Source organism: Cherax quadricarinatus, chromosome 80 (genome assembly GCF_038502225.1).
Source record: "Cherax quadricarinatus isolate ZL_2023a chromosome 80, ASM3850222v1, whole genome shotgun sequence".
Classification (NCBI taxonomy): Eukaryota; Metazoa; Arthropoda; class Malacostraca; order Decapoda; family Parastacidae; genus Cherax; species Cherax quadricarinatus.
In genome coordinates, this window is record NC_091371.1 from 12,520,108 (window position 1) to 12,543,286 (window position 23,179).

General features: G+C 37.6%; 1 protein-coding gene across 7 annotated transcripts in view; it reads right to left on the minus strand.

Moving 5' to 3' along the window:
* Liprin-gamma (liprin protein kazrin) overlaps window positions 1-23,179 on the minus strand; it is a 537,537-nt gene that overhangs the window by 28,452 nt on the left and 485,906 nt on the right. For 3 of the 7 annotated variants that reach the window (XM_070102133.1, XM_070102129.1, XM_053796624.2), the window contains one exon: window positions 20,666-20,710. The exons of 1 other annotated variant lie outside the window; for it this stretch is intronic. In XM_070102133.1, coding sequence (XP_069958234.1) covers window positions 20,666-20,710 — 45 coding nt within the window. Of the gene's footprint in view, window positions 1-75; window positions 106-16,299; window positions 16,354-20,665; window positions 20,711-21,468; window positions 21,743-23,179 lie in introns of those variants that run through there. 3 more of the 7 variants (XM_070102127.1, XM_070102132.1, XM_070102131.1) reach the window with 3 other exon arrangements.

Here is a 23,179-nt window from a genome sequence, read left to right on the forward strand (position 1 = left end):
CTATAATACAATAATTAGTTTTATTTATAAAATACCATTAAAAATTATACAAATAATGTACTGTATTTAACATACCTGGACACACAGCCATCCACAACTGTAGACCTAATAAGAAAGGGGGAGGTATTGCAATGTACTGTACTATGCTATGAGATGCAATGCAACAAAATTATACAAACTAGACGACTGTGCAAAACATGTACATATCTGATAAGTTTGTTACCAACGACTATATGCAGATCCCTTACAAAGAAGTTGCATTTCTATTTTTTAACTTAAAAGTGTGTAGTTTTTATAGAAAATAACAGTACAAAGGATGGTTTTACACAGGTACTGCAGCTCCTGTTGTAAAACTTCAATTGATTCCCCAGTGTCATATTTGTAAGTGCAAATGAGTTTAACTTAGCTGCTGTGTGTGTGTAATTTGGGGCATTTGTAAGTGTGAATGTGTAAACTTGGGCCTTTTGTAAATGTGGATATGTACATCTTGCCACGCTTGAAAATTTAGACATGTATAACATGTTTCTAATTACACTTGTGTAACTTGGAGCATTTGTAAGTGTGAATGTGTGTAACTTAGAATATTTGTGTTAGAAGCCTCCTGCATAAAAATTCAAATTCTAACACACCTGACTTCAGTGACATTCAGAATCCTAATTATTAGTAGCAAGCTTAACTCAACTGAAATGTGAGTGGTGAAACAAACATCCCAAATTATATATTTTTATCCAAAATGTCTGTTTTTATGAAACTGGCTTCATTTTACAAACAAACACGCAAGTAAATGTTTCATATTCCAAGCCATTGTAGAAAGGCATGATCAATATAGTCTGGAAACGAAGCGGCGGAAAAATAAAAAATACAGTCATGTATTCCTCCTGGGTATACCTAATTACCATACACAAAATGGACTAAATATTTATTAACCTATGTCTTTTAGAGGCTTACTGAATTGTGTTCAACAGCAGATATAAAAATCTCTTGCAACTAAGATTAAAATCTTGTCAATATACAGTAGCTATTTATAAAATGGATAACATTCAGTTACCTCACAGTCCTTTTCTAAACATTTAAGAAAATTTATAAAATACAATTTTATTTTGCATGCAACAGGACATAATCATGAACTTAGCTTCAAAATACTTAATCACACACTAATATACAGTTGCTATCTACTAATCTTAAAGGAAGTAAAAACAACTTGGGAAAAATACAATATGTTAAAACTACAATAATAAGAAACATATCTTATATAATCAATAAGTATGAGAGACCTGTTTGCAACCCTTATGTTATTCTTAAAACTTAAGTTGGAAATATAATTTTAAAACACTTATTTTTATGATGCATCATAGTTAATATGAAAAGTCTTCAGTTTAATTTCCCCTTATACGTATTTGAGAAAATATAATTTGTACCATAGCAGTCAATTATCATGCATAAATAAATGCATAACTTACTTACTTGAATATTTTTTATAAAGAAAGGATAAATTTATGTAAAGATTAATATGCTATGAATATAAATATTGTAACAACTAAGAAAAAAAGGTTTGAACTTAAATCCTTCCTGTATATACAATGATAACTTAAAGCAGTACAGTTGGTGTATAAGTTGGGTACACTTGCACATGAGTATTGCTACCACAAGAAGTACAATACAGTAGTGCTGTACTACCATTAAAAGTACAGCATACTGTAATAATACTGGGACAGCACCAGAATTTCTATACTGGGGATTATTAGGGGTGGCTGGCTTGTAGGAAGGGAGACTAGGAAACTTGTTTTGAAACAGCAGCATTATAATTATTACCATTTTTATTCTGGGGGCTGAGGGAGTTTTGGGGCATAAGTCCCGTTTGGTGCTGCCCCTTCTGAACTATGACAAGTAGGACAAGGCTAAAATGTATAAGACAAACTTTATATAAAAACAAGAATTTGACATAATATTACCCTTGTCCTTAACTCCCTATAGCCATGTCTGCAGAAACAATTGTCACAGAACTTACATTGCATTATACTGTTTTGATTTGTAACTTCATAAATTAGTATCACTCACCCTTTGATTAGACAATTATAATTTTCTTATTTTAAATTATAAAGTATCAAGTAACTATACCTTTATAAAGCTCCTATTAATAATACCTCATGTGTTAGATCCTTAAAAAATAAAGAATAAAACTGTAGATTTTAACCCTTTGACTGTCGCAACCCCAAATCCTGAAGTGTCTCCTGGTGGAGAGAGAGATAGAGAGAGATAGAGAGAGAGAGAGGTAGAGAGAGAGAGAGAGAGATAGATAGAGAGAGAGAGAGATAGAGAGAGAGAGAGACAGAGATAGAGAGAGGTAGAGAGAGAGAGAGAGAGAGAGAGAGAGAGAGAGAGAGAGAGAGAGAGAGATAGAGAGAAAGAGAGAGAGAGAGAGAGAGAGAGAGAGAGAGAGAGAGAGAGAGAGAGAGAGAGAGAGAGAGAGAGAGAGAGAGAGAGAGAGAGAGAGAGAGAGATAGAGAGAGATAGAGAGAGAGAGAGAGAGAGAGAAAGAGAGAGAGAGAGAGAGGGGGGGGGGGACAGCGTGAAACAAGCTTTTATGCCACAAGACGGGCAGAAAGCAGCAACTTCACTCTGGCTGTACCCTTCTCCAGAACATCACTCCATCTGAGATCATACATACCCAGGATGACTCGAGTATGGAACACATTCGTACAGCATAATGATGTCAACGAGATAAAGTCAGTTGATCAAATGAAAATGCTGGCCCACAGATGGCTCCAACTTCATCCTGTTCCCTACTTGTATGTCTCATAACCTTAAAAATGCTTTCAAATGAGCTGATGTAGGTAACAGCTCTTAGCTTGCCAATAAAGTTAGGAATCCTTAACCTGTAAATAGCTGTCAATAAAGCTAGGGATCCTTAACCTTGTCAAACCCTGTGTAAAAAAAAAAAAAAAAAAAAAGAGAGAGAGAGAGAGAGAGAGAGAGATAGAGAGAGATAGAGATATATAGAGAGAGAGATAGAGATAGAGAGATAGATAGAGATAGAGAGATAGAGATAGAGAGATAGAGATAGAGAGAGATAGAGATAGAGAGAGATAGATAGAGATAGAGAGAGATAGAGATAGATAGAGATAGAGAGAGATAGAGATAGGGAGAGATAGAGATAGAGAGAGAGAGAGAGAAATCTTATGAAATGATAGAGAATCTTTTCCTAATGGCAATGACACCAAAAGTATGAGATTTGATCGAAAAGTAACAGAATTATGCTCCCACAAAGTTAGCGATCTCAGCGAAATATACGCATTGGCAATTTTGCCGACTTTGAGCCCTATTTTCAACCAGTTCCATTGTTCCAGTCAACCAAACTCATAGCTATTTCTTTAGAAATACATTATTTCTATCAATTGAGTACAAGAAACTGCCCATTTGCTGATTACAACTACCCAATAAAGTGGTCAGAGATTGACAATTTGGCCAATTTCATGCCAATTAAAAAAAGGCCAATTTCAAAATAGGGTCCAGAATAAACAATGCAGACATTTTTGGCACTAAAATGACATATACTTTGTTCATTAGTCATGTCTCCTGGCCCCTCTTATATTACTCTTGCTTTCTATTTTGATTTTTCATTCACACAAAAAATAGAAGATTTACTGTTATGCAGACTACTGCATTATTGTAAAAATGGTATAAATAATATCAGTGCACTAGACAAAGAATATTAGACTCCCCAGTTGAGGTGTATTGGACGTGTGGTGTGATTTGCTTACTCTTGAACATTGGTAAAAATTGAACATTTCTGCAACTTTGAGCTCAATTTCAAGGTCGTTTTCATCATGAAACTAATCAAAATCATCTTTATTTGTGTAATATGTTTTCCATTCTATCCAATGAGATCAAGAAAACGAGAATACAACCATAAATACTATAGGAAAATACACCTCAAAGTCGGCGTTTTAATCCAAAAACATGGTTGGAGTTTTTTTTTCTCTCATTATACACTGCGTGCTGCAGGATTTTTTTATACAGTGCACACTGACCACACAGACCCATTCTCTCACATGTGGGCCTACCACCTTTCTCCTGCTTGATTTGAAGCGGCTAGAATTCTTCTTTCAACAAACCGGCCGTATCCCACCGAGGCGGGGTGGCCCAAAAAGAAAAATGAAAGTTTCTCTTTTTAAATTTAGTAATTTATACAGGAGAAGGAGTTACTAGCCCCTTGCTCCCGGCATTTTAGTTGCCTCTTACAACACGCATGGCTTACGGAGGACGAATTCTGTTCCACTTCCCCATGGAGATAAGAGGAAATAAACAAGAACAAGAACTAGAAAGAAAATAGAAGAAAACCCAGAGGGGTATGTATATATATGCTTGTACATGTATGTGTAGTGTGACCTAAGTGTAAGTAAAAGTAGCAAGACATACCTGAAATCTTGCATGTTTATGAGACAAAAAAAAAAAAAAGACACCAGCAATCCTACCATCATGTAAAACAATTACAGGCTTTCGTTTTACCCGCTAAAATTATTGAGTACGTATATACATGTCCAAAACACTGGTTTGTAAGACGTATATATATGGCTGAAACAGTCAAAGGGTTAAGATTAGATTAAATTTTGCCCAAAATGCTGTGTATCTTATGCAACTTTACATTACTGTATGCTTTGTATGTACAGTAATGGTAGGTAAGACACATAGGCAACAGTTAGGCAACTTTATTCCGAAACGTTTCACCTACACAGTAGGCTTCTTCAGTCAAATACAGAAAGTAGGCAGGAACAGTAGAGATGTAAAGACAATGTAATCAGTCCATCACCCTTGAAGTCATAGATTTGAGGTTGTCAGTCCCTCAGCCTGGAGAAGTTCAGTTCCATAGTCCTGACTATGGAACTGAACTTCTTCAGGCTGAGGGACTGACAACCTATGTGTTGCCTATGTGTCTTACCTACCAACCTGTCGGTATGTATACCATTTTGATATTCATGTACAGTAATTTTAAAATAAAGAACTGAAAAAGAATTGAACAGCTTTTCATCATAATTACTTGAGAAATTCTTTTAAGTAATCAATTATCTGAAACTTGTACAGTGAATAAAACATATATATTATTAATTTTGCTTCTATTTTAATATTCATTCCTTGCCTTACACAAAAAAGTTGTAGAACTTATTTCAGGTTTCAATATTTCTGGTACCTGGTATCTAAATAACTGTCAAAAACATCAATAAATCTAGAAAGAAGAAAAAATCACCAAGGGAAAGATATGAAATGATTTTTTTTATATCAGAAATTTTATCTATATTATAGAAATACATGTAAAATCTGTACATTACAAACATTCCAGTTGGTTAAATGAGACAGATATATATGGCCTCCTATTTTACCTTGTTCAAGTTCAAATTCAAGTTTATTTCCACATACTACCTGGTAAAGTGTATGGTAGAGTTATAATTGAAAGAATTAAGAGTAAGACGGAGAATAGGATAGCAGATGAACAAGGAGGCTTTAGGAAAGGTGGGGGGTGTGTGGACCAGGTGTTTACAGTGAAACATATAAGTGAACAGTATTTAGATAAGGCTAAAGAGGTCTTTGTGGCATTTATGGATTTGGAAAAGGCGTATGACAGGGTGGATAGGGGGGCAATGTGGCAGATGTTGCAAGTGTATGGTGTAGGAGGTAGGTTACTGAAAGCAGTGAAGAGTTTTTACGAGGATAGTGAGGCTCAAGTTAGAGTATGTAGGAAAGAGGGAAATTTTTTCCCAGTAAAAGTAGGCCTTAGACAAGGATGTGTGATGTCACCGTGGTTGTTTAATATATTTATAGATGGGGTTGTAAGAGAAGTAAATGCGAGGGTCTTGGCAAGAGGCGTGGAGTTAAAAGATAAAGAATCACACACAAAGTGGGAGTTGTCACAGCTGCTCTTTGCCGATGACACTGTGCTCTTGGGAGATTCTGAAGAGAAGTTGCAGAGATTGGTGGATGAATTTGGTAGGGTGTGCAAAAGAAGAAAATTAAAGGTGAATACAGGAAAGAGTAAGGTTATGAGGATAACAAAAAGATTAGGTGATGAAAGATTGAATATCAGATTGGAGGGAGAGAGTATGGAGGAGGTGAACGTATTCAGATATTTGGGAGTGGACGTGTCAGCGGATGGGTCTATGAAAGATGAGGTGAATCATAGAATTGATGAGGGAAAAAGAGTGAGTGGTGCACTTAGGAGTCTGTGGAGACAAAGAACTTTGTCCTTGGAGGCAAAGAGGGGAATGTATGAGAGTATAGTTTTACCAACGCTCTTATATGGGTGTGAAGCGTGGGTGATGAATGTTGCAGCGAGGAGAAGGCTGGAGGCAGTGGAGATGTCATGTCTGAGGGCAATGTGTGGTGTGAATATAATGCAGAGAATTCGTAGTTTGGAAGTTAGGAGGAGGTGCGGGATTACCAAAACTGTTGTCCAGAGGGCTGAGGAAGGGTTGTTGAGGTGGTTCGGACATGTAGAGAGAATGGAGCGAAACAGAATGACTTCAAGAGTGTATCAGTCCGTAGTGGAAGGAAGGCGGGGTAGGGGTCGGCCTAGGAAGGGTTGGAGGGAGGGGGTAAAGGAGGTTTTGTGTGCGAGGGGCTTGGACTTCCAGCAGGCATGCGTGAGCGTGTTTGATAGGAGTGAATGGAGACAAATGGTTTTTAATACTTGACGTGCTGTTGGAGTGTGAGCAAAGTAACATTTATGAAGGGATTCAGGGAAACCGGCAGGCCGGACTTGAGTCCTGGAGATGGGAAGTACAGTGCCTGCACTCTGAAGGAGGGGTGTTAATGTTGCAGTTTAAAAACTGTAGTGTAAAGCACCCTTCTGGCAAGACAGTGATGGAGTGAATGATGGTGAAAGTTTTTCTTTTTCGGGCCACCCTGCCTTGGTGGGAATCGGCCGGTGTGATAATAATAATAATAAAAACTACATTGTTTATATAGAAATGTGACCCTTGAATGCATGTGAAAAGTTCATGGTTATGCTAGTGACTTCATGAATGGAATGGCTTGTAAAACTGTTTTAGTCCTGCAGTGTAGTGTAAAAGGGCATCTTTAACCCTGCCTACTCCATTATAGTATTCTGTAAATGCATGATTATAACAGATTATACAAAGGGTCTTGTTTACCATAATTAAAATGCTGTGTCTTCGAAAGACCATAAAAATGAATGAGAATAAGATGGTCTGGGAAAAAAATAAAACCTACAATTTAGTGGACTGATTCTCTGTCATCCATAAATGCTCTCAACTCATTAAGTATAAATTGTGGCATGCTTGTGTCAGAAGCCAGACACAGGTATGGTAAGATTGTGGACAGTGGAGTCAGAGTGCACATGCTGTGGATTCCATCTCACATTGGTCTTCAGATGCATGATAGAACTGATAAATTGGCTAAGCTGTATGCTTTCAAAGAGGGGGTAGATTACAATCTTGGGTTGTCATTTAGCAGTTTGAGAACAATAATATGAAAAGAACTTCAAATGAACTTTATTGACTTAAGACTTAAGGAGATTGACACAAGTCAGTCCATCTATCATCATTCCATCATGCAGGAGGACCCACATGTCTATGGTGCATCCAACAAGATAAGCAGACACTTGGATGTCACTACTGCCCGGCTCCGGCTGGGTTACAAGTATCTATGGCAGGTTAAATGTAAACTTTGCCAGATGGACTATTGTCACACCTTGCATCATTATGTACTGGAGTGTGATCAAATTAATGAATTTAGAAACAACTCACTCAGAAATGTTCAAGAAATGGCAAAGTATTTTATCCACAGTGGTATATTACAGACCATTCTGGAGAAATACCCTGACTTTGCTAGCTGTAGATAATGCATTACCGTGTGTGTGTGTGTGTGGTGTGTGTGTGTGTGTGTGTGTGTGTGTGTGTGTGTGTGTGTGTGTGTGTGTGTGTGTGTGTGTGTGTGTGTGTGTGTGTGTGTGTGTGTGTGTGTGTGTGTGTGTGTGTGTGGGTGTGAGAGTGTGGGTGTGTGAGTGTGGGTGTGTGAGTGTGGGTGTGTGAGTGTGGGTGTGTGAGTGTGGGTGTGTGAGTGTGGGTGTGTGAGTGTGGGTGTGTGAGTGTGGGTGTGTGAGTGTGGGTGTGTGAGTGTGGGTGTGTGAGTGTGGGTGTGTGAGTGTGGGTGTGTGTGTGGGTGTGTGAGTGTGGGTGTGTGAGTGTGGGTGTGTGAGTGTGGGTGTGTGAGTGTGGGTGTGTGAGTGTGGGTGTGTGAGTGTGGGTGTGTGTGTGGGTGTGTGAGTGTGGGTGTGTGTGTGGGTGTGTGTGTGGGTGTGCGTTCTTGTGTGTATGCATATACAGTGGACCCCCGCATAGCGACTTTAATCCGTGCAAGAGGGCTGATTGTTATGTGAAATGTTCGGTATGCGAATGAATTTTCCCCATAAGAAATAATGGAAATCAAATTAATCCGTGCAAGACACCCAAATGTATGAAAAAAAAAATTTTTACCACATGAAATATACATTTTCCTACACACAAAGAGAAGGATACATGCACAATAGTAGAGTAGTACATGCACAATATATATTGTGCATGTACTACTCTACTAAATGAAGAATAAATGACACTTACCTTTATTGAAGATGCAGCAATGACTGATGAGACACTGTGTCCTGGGAGTGCCTTTTCCTCCTGAGTACTGTAGGTCCTGTTTGGCATTTTCTTCCAGAACAGGCCTTATCACACTGTGTATGCCACTACGATTCTTAAATCTCTCAAACCAACCTTTGCTGGCTTTAAATTCACCAATATGAGCACTAGTTCCAGGCATTTTTCCCTGTTCACCTGGGTGTTAGTCGACTGGTGTGGGTTGCATCCTGGGAGACAAGATTAAGGACCCCAATGGAAATAAGTTAAGACAGTCTTCAATGACACTGACTTTTTTGGGTTATCCTGGGTGGCAAATCCTCTGGGGTTAATTGTTTCTTGGTATTCTCAATAAGCCACACCAACAACGGTGCTACAGCAGCAGCAGCAGCTGACAGTGCTACAGCAGCAGCAGACGATGCTACAGCAGCAGCAGACGGTACTACAGCAGCAGCAGCAGCTGACGGTGGTACAACAGCAGCAGACGATGCTACAGCAGCAACAGACGATGCTACAGCAGCAACAGACGATGCTACAGCAGCAGCAGACGATGCTACAGCAGCAACAGACGATGCTACAGCAGCAGCAGACGATGCTACAGCAGCAGCAGACGATGCTACAGCAGCAGCAGACGATGCTACAGCAGCAGCAGACGATGCTACAGCAGCAGCAGACGATGCTACAGCAGCAACAGACGATGCTACAGCAGCAGCAGACGATGCTACAGCAGCAGCAGACGATGCTACAGCAGCAGCAGACGATGCTACAGCAGCAGCAGACGATGCTACAGCAGCAGCAGACGATGCTACAGCAGCAGCAGACGGTGGTACAGCAGCAGCAGCAGCAGCAGACGATGCTACAGCAGCAGCAGACGGTGGTACAGCAGCAGCAGCAGCAGACGATGCTACAGCAGCAGCAGACGATGCTACAGCAGCAGCAGCTGACTGTGGTACAGCAGCAGCAGCAGCTGTACCACCAATAGTAGCGATGGTTGATTGGGGTTTATTATACAACCTGGCCAGCTCGGAGACACGCACTCCACTTTCATACTTATCAATGATCTTTTTCTTCATCTCTATAGTAATTCTCACCCTTATTGCTGTAGGGTTGGCACTAGAAGCTTTCTTGGGGCCCATGGTCACTTATTTTCCAGAAAAAATCACCAAAAACACTGTAATAATACGAAATGTTCCGATTGTATGCTTGGATGTTACCGCGGAGGCTGGCTGGTAAACAATGCCACCGGCGGAACATGTGAGCGTGGCTCAGGCCGCACATTGGACGCGTCTCGGACGAAGAGCGGTGAGCGGGTTTTTGGGCGGTATGCGAGGCAAAATTTTTGCGAAAAAAGCGAGCGGTATGCGGATTGTACGGTATGCGATGCGTGCGGTATGCGGGGGTCCACTGTATTTGTACGCTCGTGTGCACATGTCCGTGCGTGCGCCCTTGTGTGTGTATGTGCGCGGGCGCTAGTGTGGGTGTATGATCCACTTAATATTTGTATTTATAACTCATTACAATTGTGACCAGGTGTGGATGTATCAGTGGTTCATTACTTTGTAATTTGTTCATGACTGTAACCATGTATAGGAGTGAGGCTGATTCATTACCTCTGTAACTTGCCATGATTGTGACCAGATCTACCTGGAGTTCATTACCTTTGTAACTAGTTCAGCTATCATAACTTTGGGGTCCAGTCACTGGACCCATTATGTACCTTTGTAATCTTTTGACTACCGCCCACAGGATGGGTATGGGGTGCATAATAAAGATATTAAACTAACTAAGTGGTCAACGTTTGCAAGTAAATGCATCATGGCTTTCTCCTCAGTTTCCAACTAATATGCAATGTTTAACCCAACAGTTATAGAGTTATAAATGTTATAATAAACTGGATACTAGTGCAAAACTTTATACAGTGGAACCTCGGTTTTTGTCATTAATTCGTTCCGGAAAGTCTGACGAAAACCGAATTCGACGAAAACTGAAGCAGTACAGTGGACCCCCGGTTCGCGATGCTATCGGTATCCAATAAATCCGGTAACTGATGCATTATATCGCCAAAAATTTGCCTTGGTTCCCGTTACAAAACCCGGTATGTGATGCAATTCGTACGAGACATGTCCACGTGTGGCCTGAACTGCCCCGTGTGTGCCAGTGTTTACAAGCCAGCCAGTGTGCGCGCATCTAAAGATACATTCGGTACATTCCATATTATCCATATTATCACTGTTTTTGGTGCTTGTTTCTGCAAACTAAGTCACCATGGGCCCCAAGAGAGCTTCTAGTGCCAACCCTTCGAGACCAAGGGTGCTAATGACTATTGAAGTGAAGAAAGAGATAATTGCAAAGTACGAAAGTGGAGTGTGTGTGTCGGAGCTGGTCAGGTTGTATAGTAAACCCCAATCAACCATCTCTACTATAGTGAGCAGGAAAACAGCAATCAAGGAAGCTGTTCTTGCAAAAGGTGCAACTGTGATTACAAAACAGCAACTGCAAGTGTTAGAAAATGTTGAGACTGTTATTGGTGTGGATAAATGAAAAACAGATAGCAGGAGATAGCATCTCTCAAGCGATCATTTGTGAAAAGGCTAAGCAGTTGCATGACGATTTGGTAAAGAAACTGCCTGCAACTAGTGGTGATGTGAGTGAATTTAAGGCCAGCAAAGGTTGGTTTGAAAGATTTAAGAATCGTAGTGGCATACATAGTGTGGCTGAAAAATATGTGCATGAATTCAAGGAGTACATAGAGGCTGAAGGATTGAAACCTGAACAAGTGTTTAATTGTGACGAAACAGGCCTGTTTTAGAAGAAATTGCCAAGCAGGACCTACATTACTCAGGAGGAAAAGCAATCTTAAGTCCTCCTAATGGAGGGGGATTCCCCTTCTAAACAATAGGTTCAACACTCTCCCCTCCTCCCATCCCATCAATCATCACCAGATCTTCATTAAAGGTAAGTGTCAATTATTCTATTGTTATTATTCTATTGTTATTGTTGTTATTGTAATTATTCTATTGCATTAAACTTAATATTTCATGTGGTAAAAGTTTTTTTTTCATACTTTTGGGTGTCTTGCACGGATTAATTTGATTTCCATTATTTCTTATGGGGAAAACTGATTCGCTTTCCGATAATTTTGGTTTACGATGAGCTCTCAGGAACTGATTAATATCGCGAACCGGGGGTCCATTGTATTTCCCATAAGAAATAATGTAAATCCAATTAATCCATTCCAGACACCCAAAAGTATTAACAAAAAATACATTTTATAGAAAATAACTATAGTTTTACTGAAAACAATGAGAAATAAATAGAAAGGACTAATGAAATGGAAAAATGAATATTTAATATCACTTTTACCTTTATTGAAGACTCATGTTGGCATACGGAAGATGCGAGGAGGGGAGAGGTTATTGGTTGGAAGGGGAATCCCTCTCCATTAGGACTTCAGGTATCAAGTCCTATCCGGGGTTACTTCCCTTCTTTGTCTTTTACTGGCAATGGACCCCTGTCGCACAAAAAATCTGTCCAGAGTAGTTTGTTTCTGGTGTCTCTTTAAGATTTGCCTAAAATGGGACAAGGCATTATCATTGAACATGTTGCAGACATGACTTCCAACAGCTTTGTTAGGGTGATATTTCTCCACAAAACTTGGCAACTCACTCCACTTTTCGCACATGTCCTTAATCACTGAAGAAGGCACATTCTGCCCTCTCTCTTCCTCCTCCTCTGAAACAATTTCCTCAGCTGCAATCTGTTGCTGTTCCAGTTGAAGGTGTTGCAGCTCTTCAGTGGTTAGCTCCTCCCTGTGGTAGTCCACCAACTCTTCCACATCCTGGCCACTCACATCCAACCCCGTACTTGGCTACGAGTTCTTTCTTGAATTCTATCGTGTTTCTCACCTTCATCAAAGGGCTGGCACTCGAAACTTTCTTTGGCCCCATGGTGGCTTATTTAGCAGTCACACTCAATAAACAAGCACAAAAAACACTGATTATGAAATGTTTTAGATGAACGTGCAAGGTAATGCTCACTCAACGAGAAACAAAGCCAGAGTGAGAACTCGTAGGATGCTTTGTGTGGGCACAGGCAGGCGGACACGTTCAGTACAGCGGAGTGACAAAAACCGAGGTGATGAATGAAAACTGGGACAAAATTTTGATGAAAAAAATAATCGAAAACTAAATTCGATAAAAGCCAGGGCAAATGAAAACCGAGGTTCCACTGTATAAGATAATTTAACCCTTAAACGGTCCAAATGTATATATACGTTCTTTCGCGTAGCGCCCCAAACGCGCATATACGTTTCATTTGTCATTCATTCAACAGTGGCACAATAGACCTGAGTCACCTAGTCATGAGAGAATGAGTGTGTGCACTCAGTGTGCCCCATATGAAAAAAATTGGGGATGCCTGGGTACCATATGCTCTTTTTTCCTATAAAAAAAAAAAAATGTTCTCAAAATATTCGGGGCGCTGCGCGAGTGAACGTATATATACGTTTGGACCATTTAAGGGTTAAAATTTCAAGGAATGATGGACCAAACCTCCAAACTTGTAAATATTTATGTAATTAATTGCTTAAAATAGTAAAATATATATAAAAGTAAATTTAGCTACACGAGCATGTAGATTGTAGTGCAATATGTTGTATTGAATAGGAAGTGCAAAAAATAATAAAAACTGAAGTATTCACGGTGACATCCGTTCATTCACTATCTTCCACATTGGGCTGTATAACTGAGAACTATCAGCATCACATTCTAGCATAGCCCCTACAACATTATCTCAGCCACTTCAGAGACTAGTTGTACAGTGCTTCTCATGAGTTAACAGATAAATCATTTATTTGATTATAACAACTTGCACTCAAGACTTAACATGTTAACAGTCATTTCTCACATAATACCAGCCAAATCTGTGGTTCCAAATTTGTAGAAATCAATTATCTACCTTTTTTTTTTATCAGTGGGCAGTACGCAAGTAAATTAAATATGTGGGTTTTCTCATGGTACCCATTTTTCTGTTTTCCACATGACTCCTAAACCAAAAACTAACCAAAGAATTTTGTTCAAATTGTTTCCATTCTCAAATGTAGTATCTCTTATCACTCTTAATAAGGAATGTCACAATGTCATATTAACCAGATTAGTGATACAAATATGGCCTCCGAAAGACAAATTTAACCCAAGTCTTAAGCAAAATATATTATGCAAGGATAATTTTGCATTATTCATGGATTTTAGTTTCACAGTACCTCTAGGAACATAACATTCCCCATTCTCATAAATTTGGGGAAAATCATCTGAATGTACTAATCTTTTGCACACATTTCTCTACACATTCACTCATTATATCTGCCCTATCTTCATCATGGCCTCTTTCTCCTTTACCTACCATCAAATTCATTACAATACACTTTCTTCATTAGAATAAAGATAACATTGTACAGTATTTTAAATATCGTAATCAAAGTTGTTTGAAGCATTAACCCTCAAATTTACATCCCCTACCACGACCCCCTACTGAATTTTTCCAAAATGTTTTACAACACAAAACTAAAAGTAATTAAAAACCAACTTGTGTTTTAACACCTAAACTGTGGCATACCCAGAAACTTAAAATTCCTGTGTGTGTGTGTGGGGCAAGATTTTGAAATGAAAGAATGCTTATTTATGAATCGAGTAAAGATTACAATGAGTAGAATCTAATAAAAATAGACGATTTTATGGCACACTGAAGTTGGCAAAAAATGATCGCTCGCTGGCAACAACAGCATAAATGCACCAGCGATATTTACACTTCACATTTAATTGCATTTAATGTTTAATACTATATAAACTAGTTGATGATATTAGATGTGTTTCAAGGTGTTTTAGTACCTCAAAAATGGGGGAAATGCTTTCCCCCACATTGATCCACCTGGTATATGAGATTGTGAAATAATTGTTTTTTACTGTTTGTTACCATTTTGATTTTCTATCACTATGTACAAGGAATGCTATTTATTACAATAGCTTCAGGGTTTAATACTCACTGAAACATGGAAATAAGTCACATTGCTTGGATTGACTGGGTTACCCTGGGTTAAATCTACATTGTGTTCTTTGTGGTTGAATTCCACTGTTAGTATGGAATGTATGTATCACCCTCCTGCCAATTCCACACCGTTTGCTGGTAGGGAAGCTTGTGGTGGAACAACAGCTCCTGGTTTCATTGTTTACTTATACTAGTTAGGCATACTAGTATGTTGGACACAGTCATCACTTGTGTAGTTAATAATGATACACTGTGTAGACCCGCCTGACCTTAGATTTTTTCAAAGGCATAAAGACACTGCAGAAGACCCAAAGAGTTGTGCTGAGGTCAAAAATATTATCAGGTTGCATATTTGAAGGCATGAAAAACTGTGCATACTAAACCGTCAAACACATTGACATCACTTGCGTACTAGGACGTTGAATACAGTTAAAGGTTAAATCCTATATTGGTCTTGGTTATCCTTAGTTAACATAATTTCTCACTGTTGTACTGTACCCTGTATTGTTTATGTATTATGAAAGAACAATGTAAATTTATTATACAGTACTGTATGTAAAACATTTCTATTGATGATTTTAAATTAAATATGTACATGTATGTAAAACAAACAAGAAAGATCCTTTCTTCGTAGTGCTTCTATGGATGAATTATTGCCACTGGTAACAAATGAAATGCAGTTATAATGGCAGAGCATGAATGCATTCAAAAGAATGATGAGGAAAATAAAACTGTGATAAATGGCAATAGAATTCTCACCAACTTACACTTGTACACTCATAAAAAGACGTAGTAAACCCTGTAGTCAAATCCCTTATATTTTATGTTCATTTTTAATTCAGATCTTCTACACCTGTCATTTTGTTTGATAAGTACAATGCACTTTAGGAGGAGCAGTATATTTGCAATTTTAACTTGTGCTACATAGCTACCTGACACAAGCATTACTGCTGAACTAACAAAATGGATAGAGTATCAATGCTCTCAGTCCATATTCTACATCAAACCCGACACTTGTGGCTAATTTAAATTACGTTTATTATATGCAACTGAAGCTTTGTGTTAAAGTACTGAGAAAATACAAACTGTAAAGTGAGTAAGGTGTGGGATTTAAACTTACAAACTTGGCAATTTTGATTTGAAAATTTAGTTATTAAAATACAATTAATAAATTGTAAATGCACATACAAATAAGAATATTTTACAATGTAATTCATCAATAGTATGGGCAAAGCTATACAAAAGGGTTGCAGGCAGTCAGGGTCAGACCATGAACTGACGCCAAGGAACACACACATGCAGACGAAGAAAGGGTGCCTCCTAGGATAGTACCTGTGAACTCCGCCACGTGCCAGACTTAAAGAACAAGGCAAGAAAACTCCATCAGTGGATGCATTACAGAATAGCCCAAGTGTGGCAAAGCTTTAGTTTACGTCAAGAGGTAAATTTCAAAATTCTAGTAACTTAGAAGTCCTAAAACAATTAAAATGAACATGGCACTATATTCATTATCAACGCTAAAGTACTAGACAGTTAAAACAGTAACTACTATCACAGAACTGTCCTAAAGAGAGAAAAAAGCATGAAGCATTGTGTTAAAAAGAGGAATGTTAATAATGGGAATAATTACCATAACTTATTTCATACAAAGTGTAATCTATAATCAGTACCACTTGCCATCACCCTGTAAAAGTATTTAAGGTATGTATAATCTACCACTACCAATAATTTAAAATATTTTCTAAGTACAAAATAATTAGCGTCTACAAAAAAATTTTAGCACCTGTAATAACTAAATACCAAAGCCACATAATTCAAAGATTAAAACATAAAAATTAAATGCATTTTATTATAATTACAGTAATACCTCTAAGTAATATCTCTAAGAAGAAACTTCAAATAAAAAAAACTTCTTCACCAACCTAATTTAATCCACAAGCATTCCATATAATTTGATGTTTATATTTATAAATGAATTTGTTGTATACCTTCTGCTTAAGGCAGCCCAACACAAAAGCTTCAATGTCATTATCAACAAGTAATAAACATCTCACAGAATGGTATGTCATATATTGTACAAAAATATTTTTTTTACTACACAATTTTCAAACTGTTTTCTGCATTAAGCAAATGCTAAAGGATTCTGAGTTTGCTTCTCATATATGGAGTAACCATTTGCTTGCAATGATAATTAAAAATTTATTATAAGAATGAATGCTGGCAAGGTATGGACTGTATACAGAAAGGAAGAGAAAAATACAAGAAGATAAAGATGTAATATGAAGTAAGAGATATAACAGGAATATACAGTACTGAGATGTATATACAAATAACCCACACATAGGAGATAGAAAAAAAATCTTATGACAAAGTTTGGGACCAAAATGTCATCATAAGCTTTTCTTTCTCCTATGTGCGGGTTACTTGTGAATTTTTCCAGTCACGGTGTTATGCCTTTTTGTTCTTTCCGAGATGTATGTGGACAAGCAAGGTGATTGTTACCACATATCCTTGAACCATGATCTACATGTATATCACAAGATTCCTTCACAAAAAACATACTTTTTATATAATACTGGCATACTAACTTTTTCTTCCTCTTCACTGGCAATCATTAATTCACACACACAGTTTATATCATCCTCACTATAGATACAGTTTCCCTATACTGTACTTATACAATATTAATTGTGCCTCTTCCATTTTTTAAGTCCTTTCGAAACAGTGTAACTTTTGAGATTCTCATTTTTAATTCCATCTTCTAATTACTCGATTTCTACGAAAAATAAATTTCACCTCGAGTTTGTACACCAACTAGTCATTTTACTTCTTGCCATTCTGGCAATACATTAACAAATATAATTACAGTGCAGGTCAGCCATCACTAATCCGGCAATCAGTTATCTGGTTCCATCAGTAATCCGGCACTAATTTTGGCTAGCACAATTTCAAATTTCATCATTATACTGACTCAGAAATTGTGCAGATGTTTGTAAATCCACAGTAGCAAGCCAGTGAAGGAGAAAGCAGTGATGAAAATGTGGAAGGTGTAGCAGAAAGTCTCTCTATTGACAGGTTAATTAAGTGTATTCTAACCTAACCACTCTGTAATCCGGCAAACTCACTAATCCGGCACACTACAGGTCCCAATGATGCCAGATTAGCGATGGCCGACCTGTAATTATTTTTCTAGATGTTAATTTTCATTATTCAATAAGTTATTGGAAGGTATGTGTACTCTGCAATTCAGCTACTACTGTATGACAGTTAAGTACAACAGTGAACCACTTATATTTAATTAAAAATGAGGAATACAGTGGACCCCCGGTTCGCGATGCCATCGGTATCCGATAAATCCGGTATGTGATGCTTTATATCGCAAAAATTTTGCCTCGGTTCCCGTTAAAAAACCCGGTATACGATTCGCCTGAGACGTGTCCACGTGTGTGCCAGTGTTTACAAGCCAGCCAGTGTGCTCGCATCTAAGGATACATTCGGTACATTCCATATTATCACAGTGTTTTTGGCGCTTGTTTCTGCAAAATAAGTCAACATGGGCCCCAAGAAAGCTTCTAGTGCCAACCCTTCGAGAAAAAGGGTGCTAATGACTATTAAACTGAAGAAAGAGATAACTGCAAAGTACGAAAGTGGAGTGCGTGTGTCGGAGCTGGCCATGTTGTATACAAAACCCCAATCAACCATCTCTACTATAGTGACCAGGAAAACGGCAATCAAGGAAACTGTTGTTGTAAAAGGTGCAACTGTGATTACAAAACAGCGACCGCAAGTGTTAGAAGATGTTGAGAGACTGTTATTGGTGTGGATAAATGAAAAACAGATAGCAGGAGATAGCATCTCTTAAGCGATCATTTGTGAAAAGGCTAGGCAGTTGTATGACGATTTGGTAAAGAAATTTCCTGCAACTAGTGATATGAGTGAATTTAAGGCCAGCAAAGGTTGGTTTGAAAGATTTAAGAATCGTAGTGGCATACATAGTGTGATTAGGTATGGTGAGGCTGCCAGTGACTCTCAAGCTGGTCCTAGTGGCATTAAAAGAAGAAGGGAAGTAATCCCGGAAAAGGACTTGACACCTCAAGTCGTAATGGAAGGGGAGTCGTAATGGAAGGGGATTCCCCTTCTAAACACTAACACCATCCACACTCTCCCCTCCACCCATCCCATCAATCATCACCAGATCTTCAATAAAGGTAAGTGTCATGTAATTATACATGTCTCCTTCAGTTTGTGTGTATTAAAATTAATATTTCACGTGGTAAAATTTTTTTTTTTTCAATACTTTGGGGTGTCAGGAACGGATTAATTTGATTTCCATTATTTCTTATGGGGAAAATTAACTCGACTAACAATAATTTCGACTAACGATGAGCTCTCAGGAACGGATTAATATCGTTGGTCGAGGGTCCACTGTATAATATTGATATCCATTAAATATTTTTTAATACAGATTTGCAATAGTCGTAACTGCAGATGAGTGTTAGTAATGAACCGTCTCCAAAGTGCCAATACCGTAAGTGTAAAATATCGAAAGTTGAAACATCATGAACTGGGGACCTACCTACTGTACTACCAAAATATAAAGACTTTCACATAAAATGATAAAACATACATAAAAAAAAAGAAAGAAAAACAAAGTTATGTGGTTGTACTCTGCTTAATGTTATAAGTTAAATCCTCAGATAACACCCACTGTCTCATAATCCTTGAATTTGTATCCTGATCTGTATTTTTTCTACATATCAGCATCGAGGGAGCAAGGGGCTAGTAACCCCTTCTCCTGTATATATTACTAAATATAAAAGGAGAAATTTTCGTTTTTCCTTTTGGGCCACCCCGCCTCGGTAGGATACGGCCAGTGTGTTGAAAGAAAGATCAGCATCGAATATGTTTGCATAACTAAGTTCTAATTCACTTGTACTATCCTTGTATGTATCCCTTATCAAGATTGTCAATATCAGACATTACATCAGATCAGAACCTCGATACTGGTGTTGATGTTTTCCTCAATCCCCTGGGTGAAATGTTGCTACGTCGGTATTTCTTACTAAGACTAAATTGCTATTAATAGAGACTGCAGGCATTCATAGGCTGTAGATGTGTAACAAAATACTCAAAGGTGCATAATATCAAAAAGGAGGTGGGTTGTATAGTTAATGCACTTCTATACATATACAGGATATCTGCTCGAAGGGTTAAATTAACCTTGGGCGTTAATATACCTGTAGGAGCCTCCTATATATTAAAATCAACCTGCATACAACAGTACAGTTCAGCAAAATATTTCTGACTGACTTGTCATCCACTGCAACTCGCTTTACACATTCTCCACACATCCCTTTTATTCATATACGTATACTAAGTTCGACTTTTTTTATTTTTACTACAGTACACCATATTCAAACTACTGTAATTAAATAGGTCTTTTTGAAAATTATTTGAGTTTCAAACTCACTATACGTACTACTAATTTATTAGTACAAGAATACAACACTAACAGAAAATACTCAGGTATTGTACTACACATGATATTCTAGCTTACCGTGTCAGTCAAATCTCATGCATAAGAGAAAGCTTCATTGCCAAGTTCAGCAGTCTTAGCCACATCTTGTATGCATGTTTACTAATATTATTCCATGAGAATTTACAACCAAATGTAAATATAATCTCATGAAACATTTAAATATTGAATTCATTACTTTTTCATTCTTTGTACAGTACAAGTAATACTGTAAAATGCAAAACAAAATCTGGGAAATTAGATATTGTGATTTTTCAATGACTAAAAGAAACAAGGTAACTGTAAATAAAATCATGCCACTAAAGTATTCCTTCCATTCCCTAGCAACTAATACTATATAACGTGTACATGTAAATAACTTTTTTCCTTTAAAGGGTCACTGCAAAAAAAAAGTAAAGATAATCTACTTGGGTGCTGTATATACACAAGATACACTTAAAAACTAAGAAGCACTCAGTACCTTAGATGGAAGTGTAGGAAATGCGCAAACCTTTTTCTGCAAGGGCTGTACAAGCACTCATCAGAAGAGGATATGGAGAGCGCAGCGCAGTGTAGCAGAAGCAGTAAAGAAAGAAAGCAAGAGAGGATGCAATGTTAGTAAAGCAGTGGTGAGGATGAAGCCTGTTGTATTGCAGCTGAAGTGTATTGCAGCAGGTGTTGTGCTCTTGTATTCTCTTAGGGTAAAACATATGTAATATTATTTTTTGGCCATGCAAGGTGTCATAATAAAAAAACATAAGTGACACAAAACACATTTCTTAAAAAATTTCACTTTGTGTTATAAGTCACAATGTTAATATTTTTTTGAACACTAGCATTAACTAAGACCATTAGCAAGCATTAACTAGCTGATACAAAGCTGTGCAAGCTTTGAGAAAGTTTATATAGCAAAAAAATTGTCTATAAAATACATTATTAACATTGTGAGCTTTATTTATTTAAAAGCATAATAACCAGAGTGGTAGACATCATATATGAAAACACTCTGATTCCTTCATGCATTTACCTGAAGTAAAACAATAAGCTATACTATACAAATTTTATATGATTTGTTGTGAATACTCTGTGAAAAGTCATATAAAAAAAAAAGTTAAGCCATAACAATTTCGATACATTGCATTGTAATACTTAAAGAAAAAGTATAATAAACAGCAACAATAATGCAAGTGTAACTTTTGTTTAGCACAAATCCCTTTGGTTACTGGTATTCTCGTGTATTTCATAGCATCAATGTAGAGATGTGTGCTATTACTGTATTTTACAAAATAATAGCACACACATTTATTTACTGTATAATATTAATTACAGATAGATATTGGATGATACAGGCATCATGTACTGGTTAGTCACATCTGGGTCTCAATGCAATGTCATGATCTCATGCAAAAAACAGGTTCTCATAGCTACTGGATTATCTACGTTAAGTGTTGCATATTTCTTACCACAAAACGTTCCTAAGTGCTAGTTTAAATGAATCACAGTTAAGAATTCATTACTTCAGTTATCCAGGATGCTTCTTATCTGACCTTACAGGATTCTAGAATGAAATACAAAAACTTACTGTTTTGAAGACTGGAAATAACATTTCCAATGAATTTTGAAAAATTATTTCACTATCCAGTAGCTAAGTCAATATATACTTGCATCTCTTTCTTTAACACCCTGGTAATCTCCCACGGAGGTAGGGAAAAATAAATCATTCATTCAATAGCTGTCTTGCCAGCAGTGCACAGACATAATTCAAATGAGCCCTGAAGTGCAATATCCCCACCCTCCTACAGAGTACATGCATTGTACTTCTGTACTTACTAGTTTCCCTGAATCCTTTCATAAATGTTACCTTATTCTCACTAAAGCAGTGTGTCAAGACATAACAACTGCTTGTCTCCACTCACTCTGATCTATCATACTCACATAAGCCTACTAGATGCTGAAGCCCCTAGTACCCAAAGCTTCCTTTACCCCTTATCCCTTCTTTTGCCCCAGATTAACACACCCTCTTGGTCATTAAAAGAATAAAGAATAATTCTTTCTGATCCACCTCTCTAAATGTCCAAACATTATCAATAGTGAGACAAGACATCAAAATCTAATATTTATACCAAGTCAATTTAAGTACAGTATTATTTATACAACCTATACACTTTAGCTTTCACTTTTGCCTTCACAATGCTGTATCACACATTCCTAACCCTTCAAAGGGGCACGCCTTGATTCCAGCAAAAGGCTTTTAATCCAAGCACTGGGAGCTGCCTGCCTCTTTTCTAGGCATGGTATGATCCCTACTAGAGTAATACTTCCCTACATGCATCTTCAGGGGTTTCCATTCCATGACTGTGATACCAATTATAGAAACACCACTGGCCTGCATGTATCAGAATGAGTAGCATGTCTCTTGTCATATCTTACATGACCTTCATCAGTACCTTTACAGTAGGGCCCTGACTTAAAATATTCTGACAGAATTTTCCGCATTTACACTTACAGTACTGGAAATTTGGAATATGTAAATTAATTGTGAGTGCTGATCTGCAGTTACAAATATTACAAATATTCAAACAAATTATTTTAAATAACTTTTCTGATTTCTTTTTACCAAATGCATTCATATTTTTTCATGTTAGATTTTGTGCATATATAGAGAGCTCACATCTGATTAGTAAGAGATTAATCAAGAACTACAGATTTGAATTATAAATACTGTATTTTTTCTCCATTAGTTTTTTACCAAATGCACTGGTATTTTGTATATGCCACAAATGCAGTTTTTACAGATGAAACTCTCATCAACATGGCTGTGGCAAGATCTAGCTCAAGTTCCAACGGCAGCCGTGTCTTTGAATGGTGTCTTTTTATTTTATTACAACACAATGTATGTTCAGCGATTTAGAACCTTCCCATCACTCGCAGGTACAGTGGAGCCTTGGTTTTCGACATTAATTCATTTCGGAAAGGCTGACGAAAATTGAAGTAA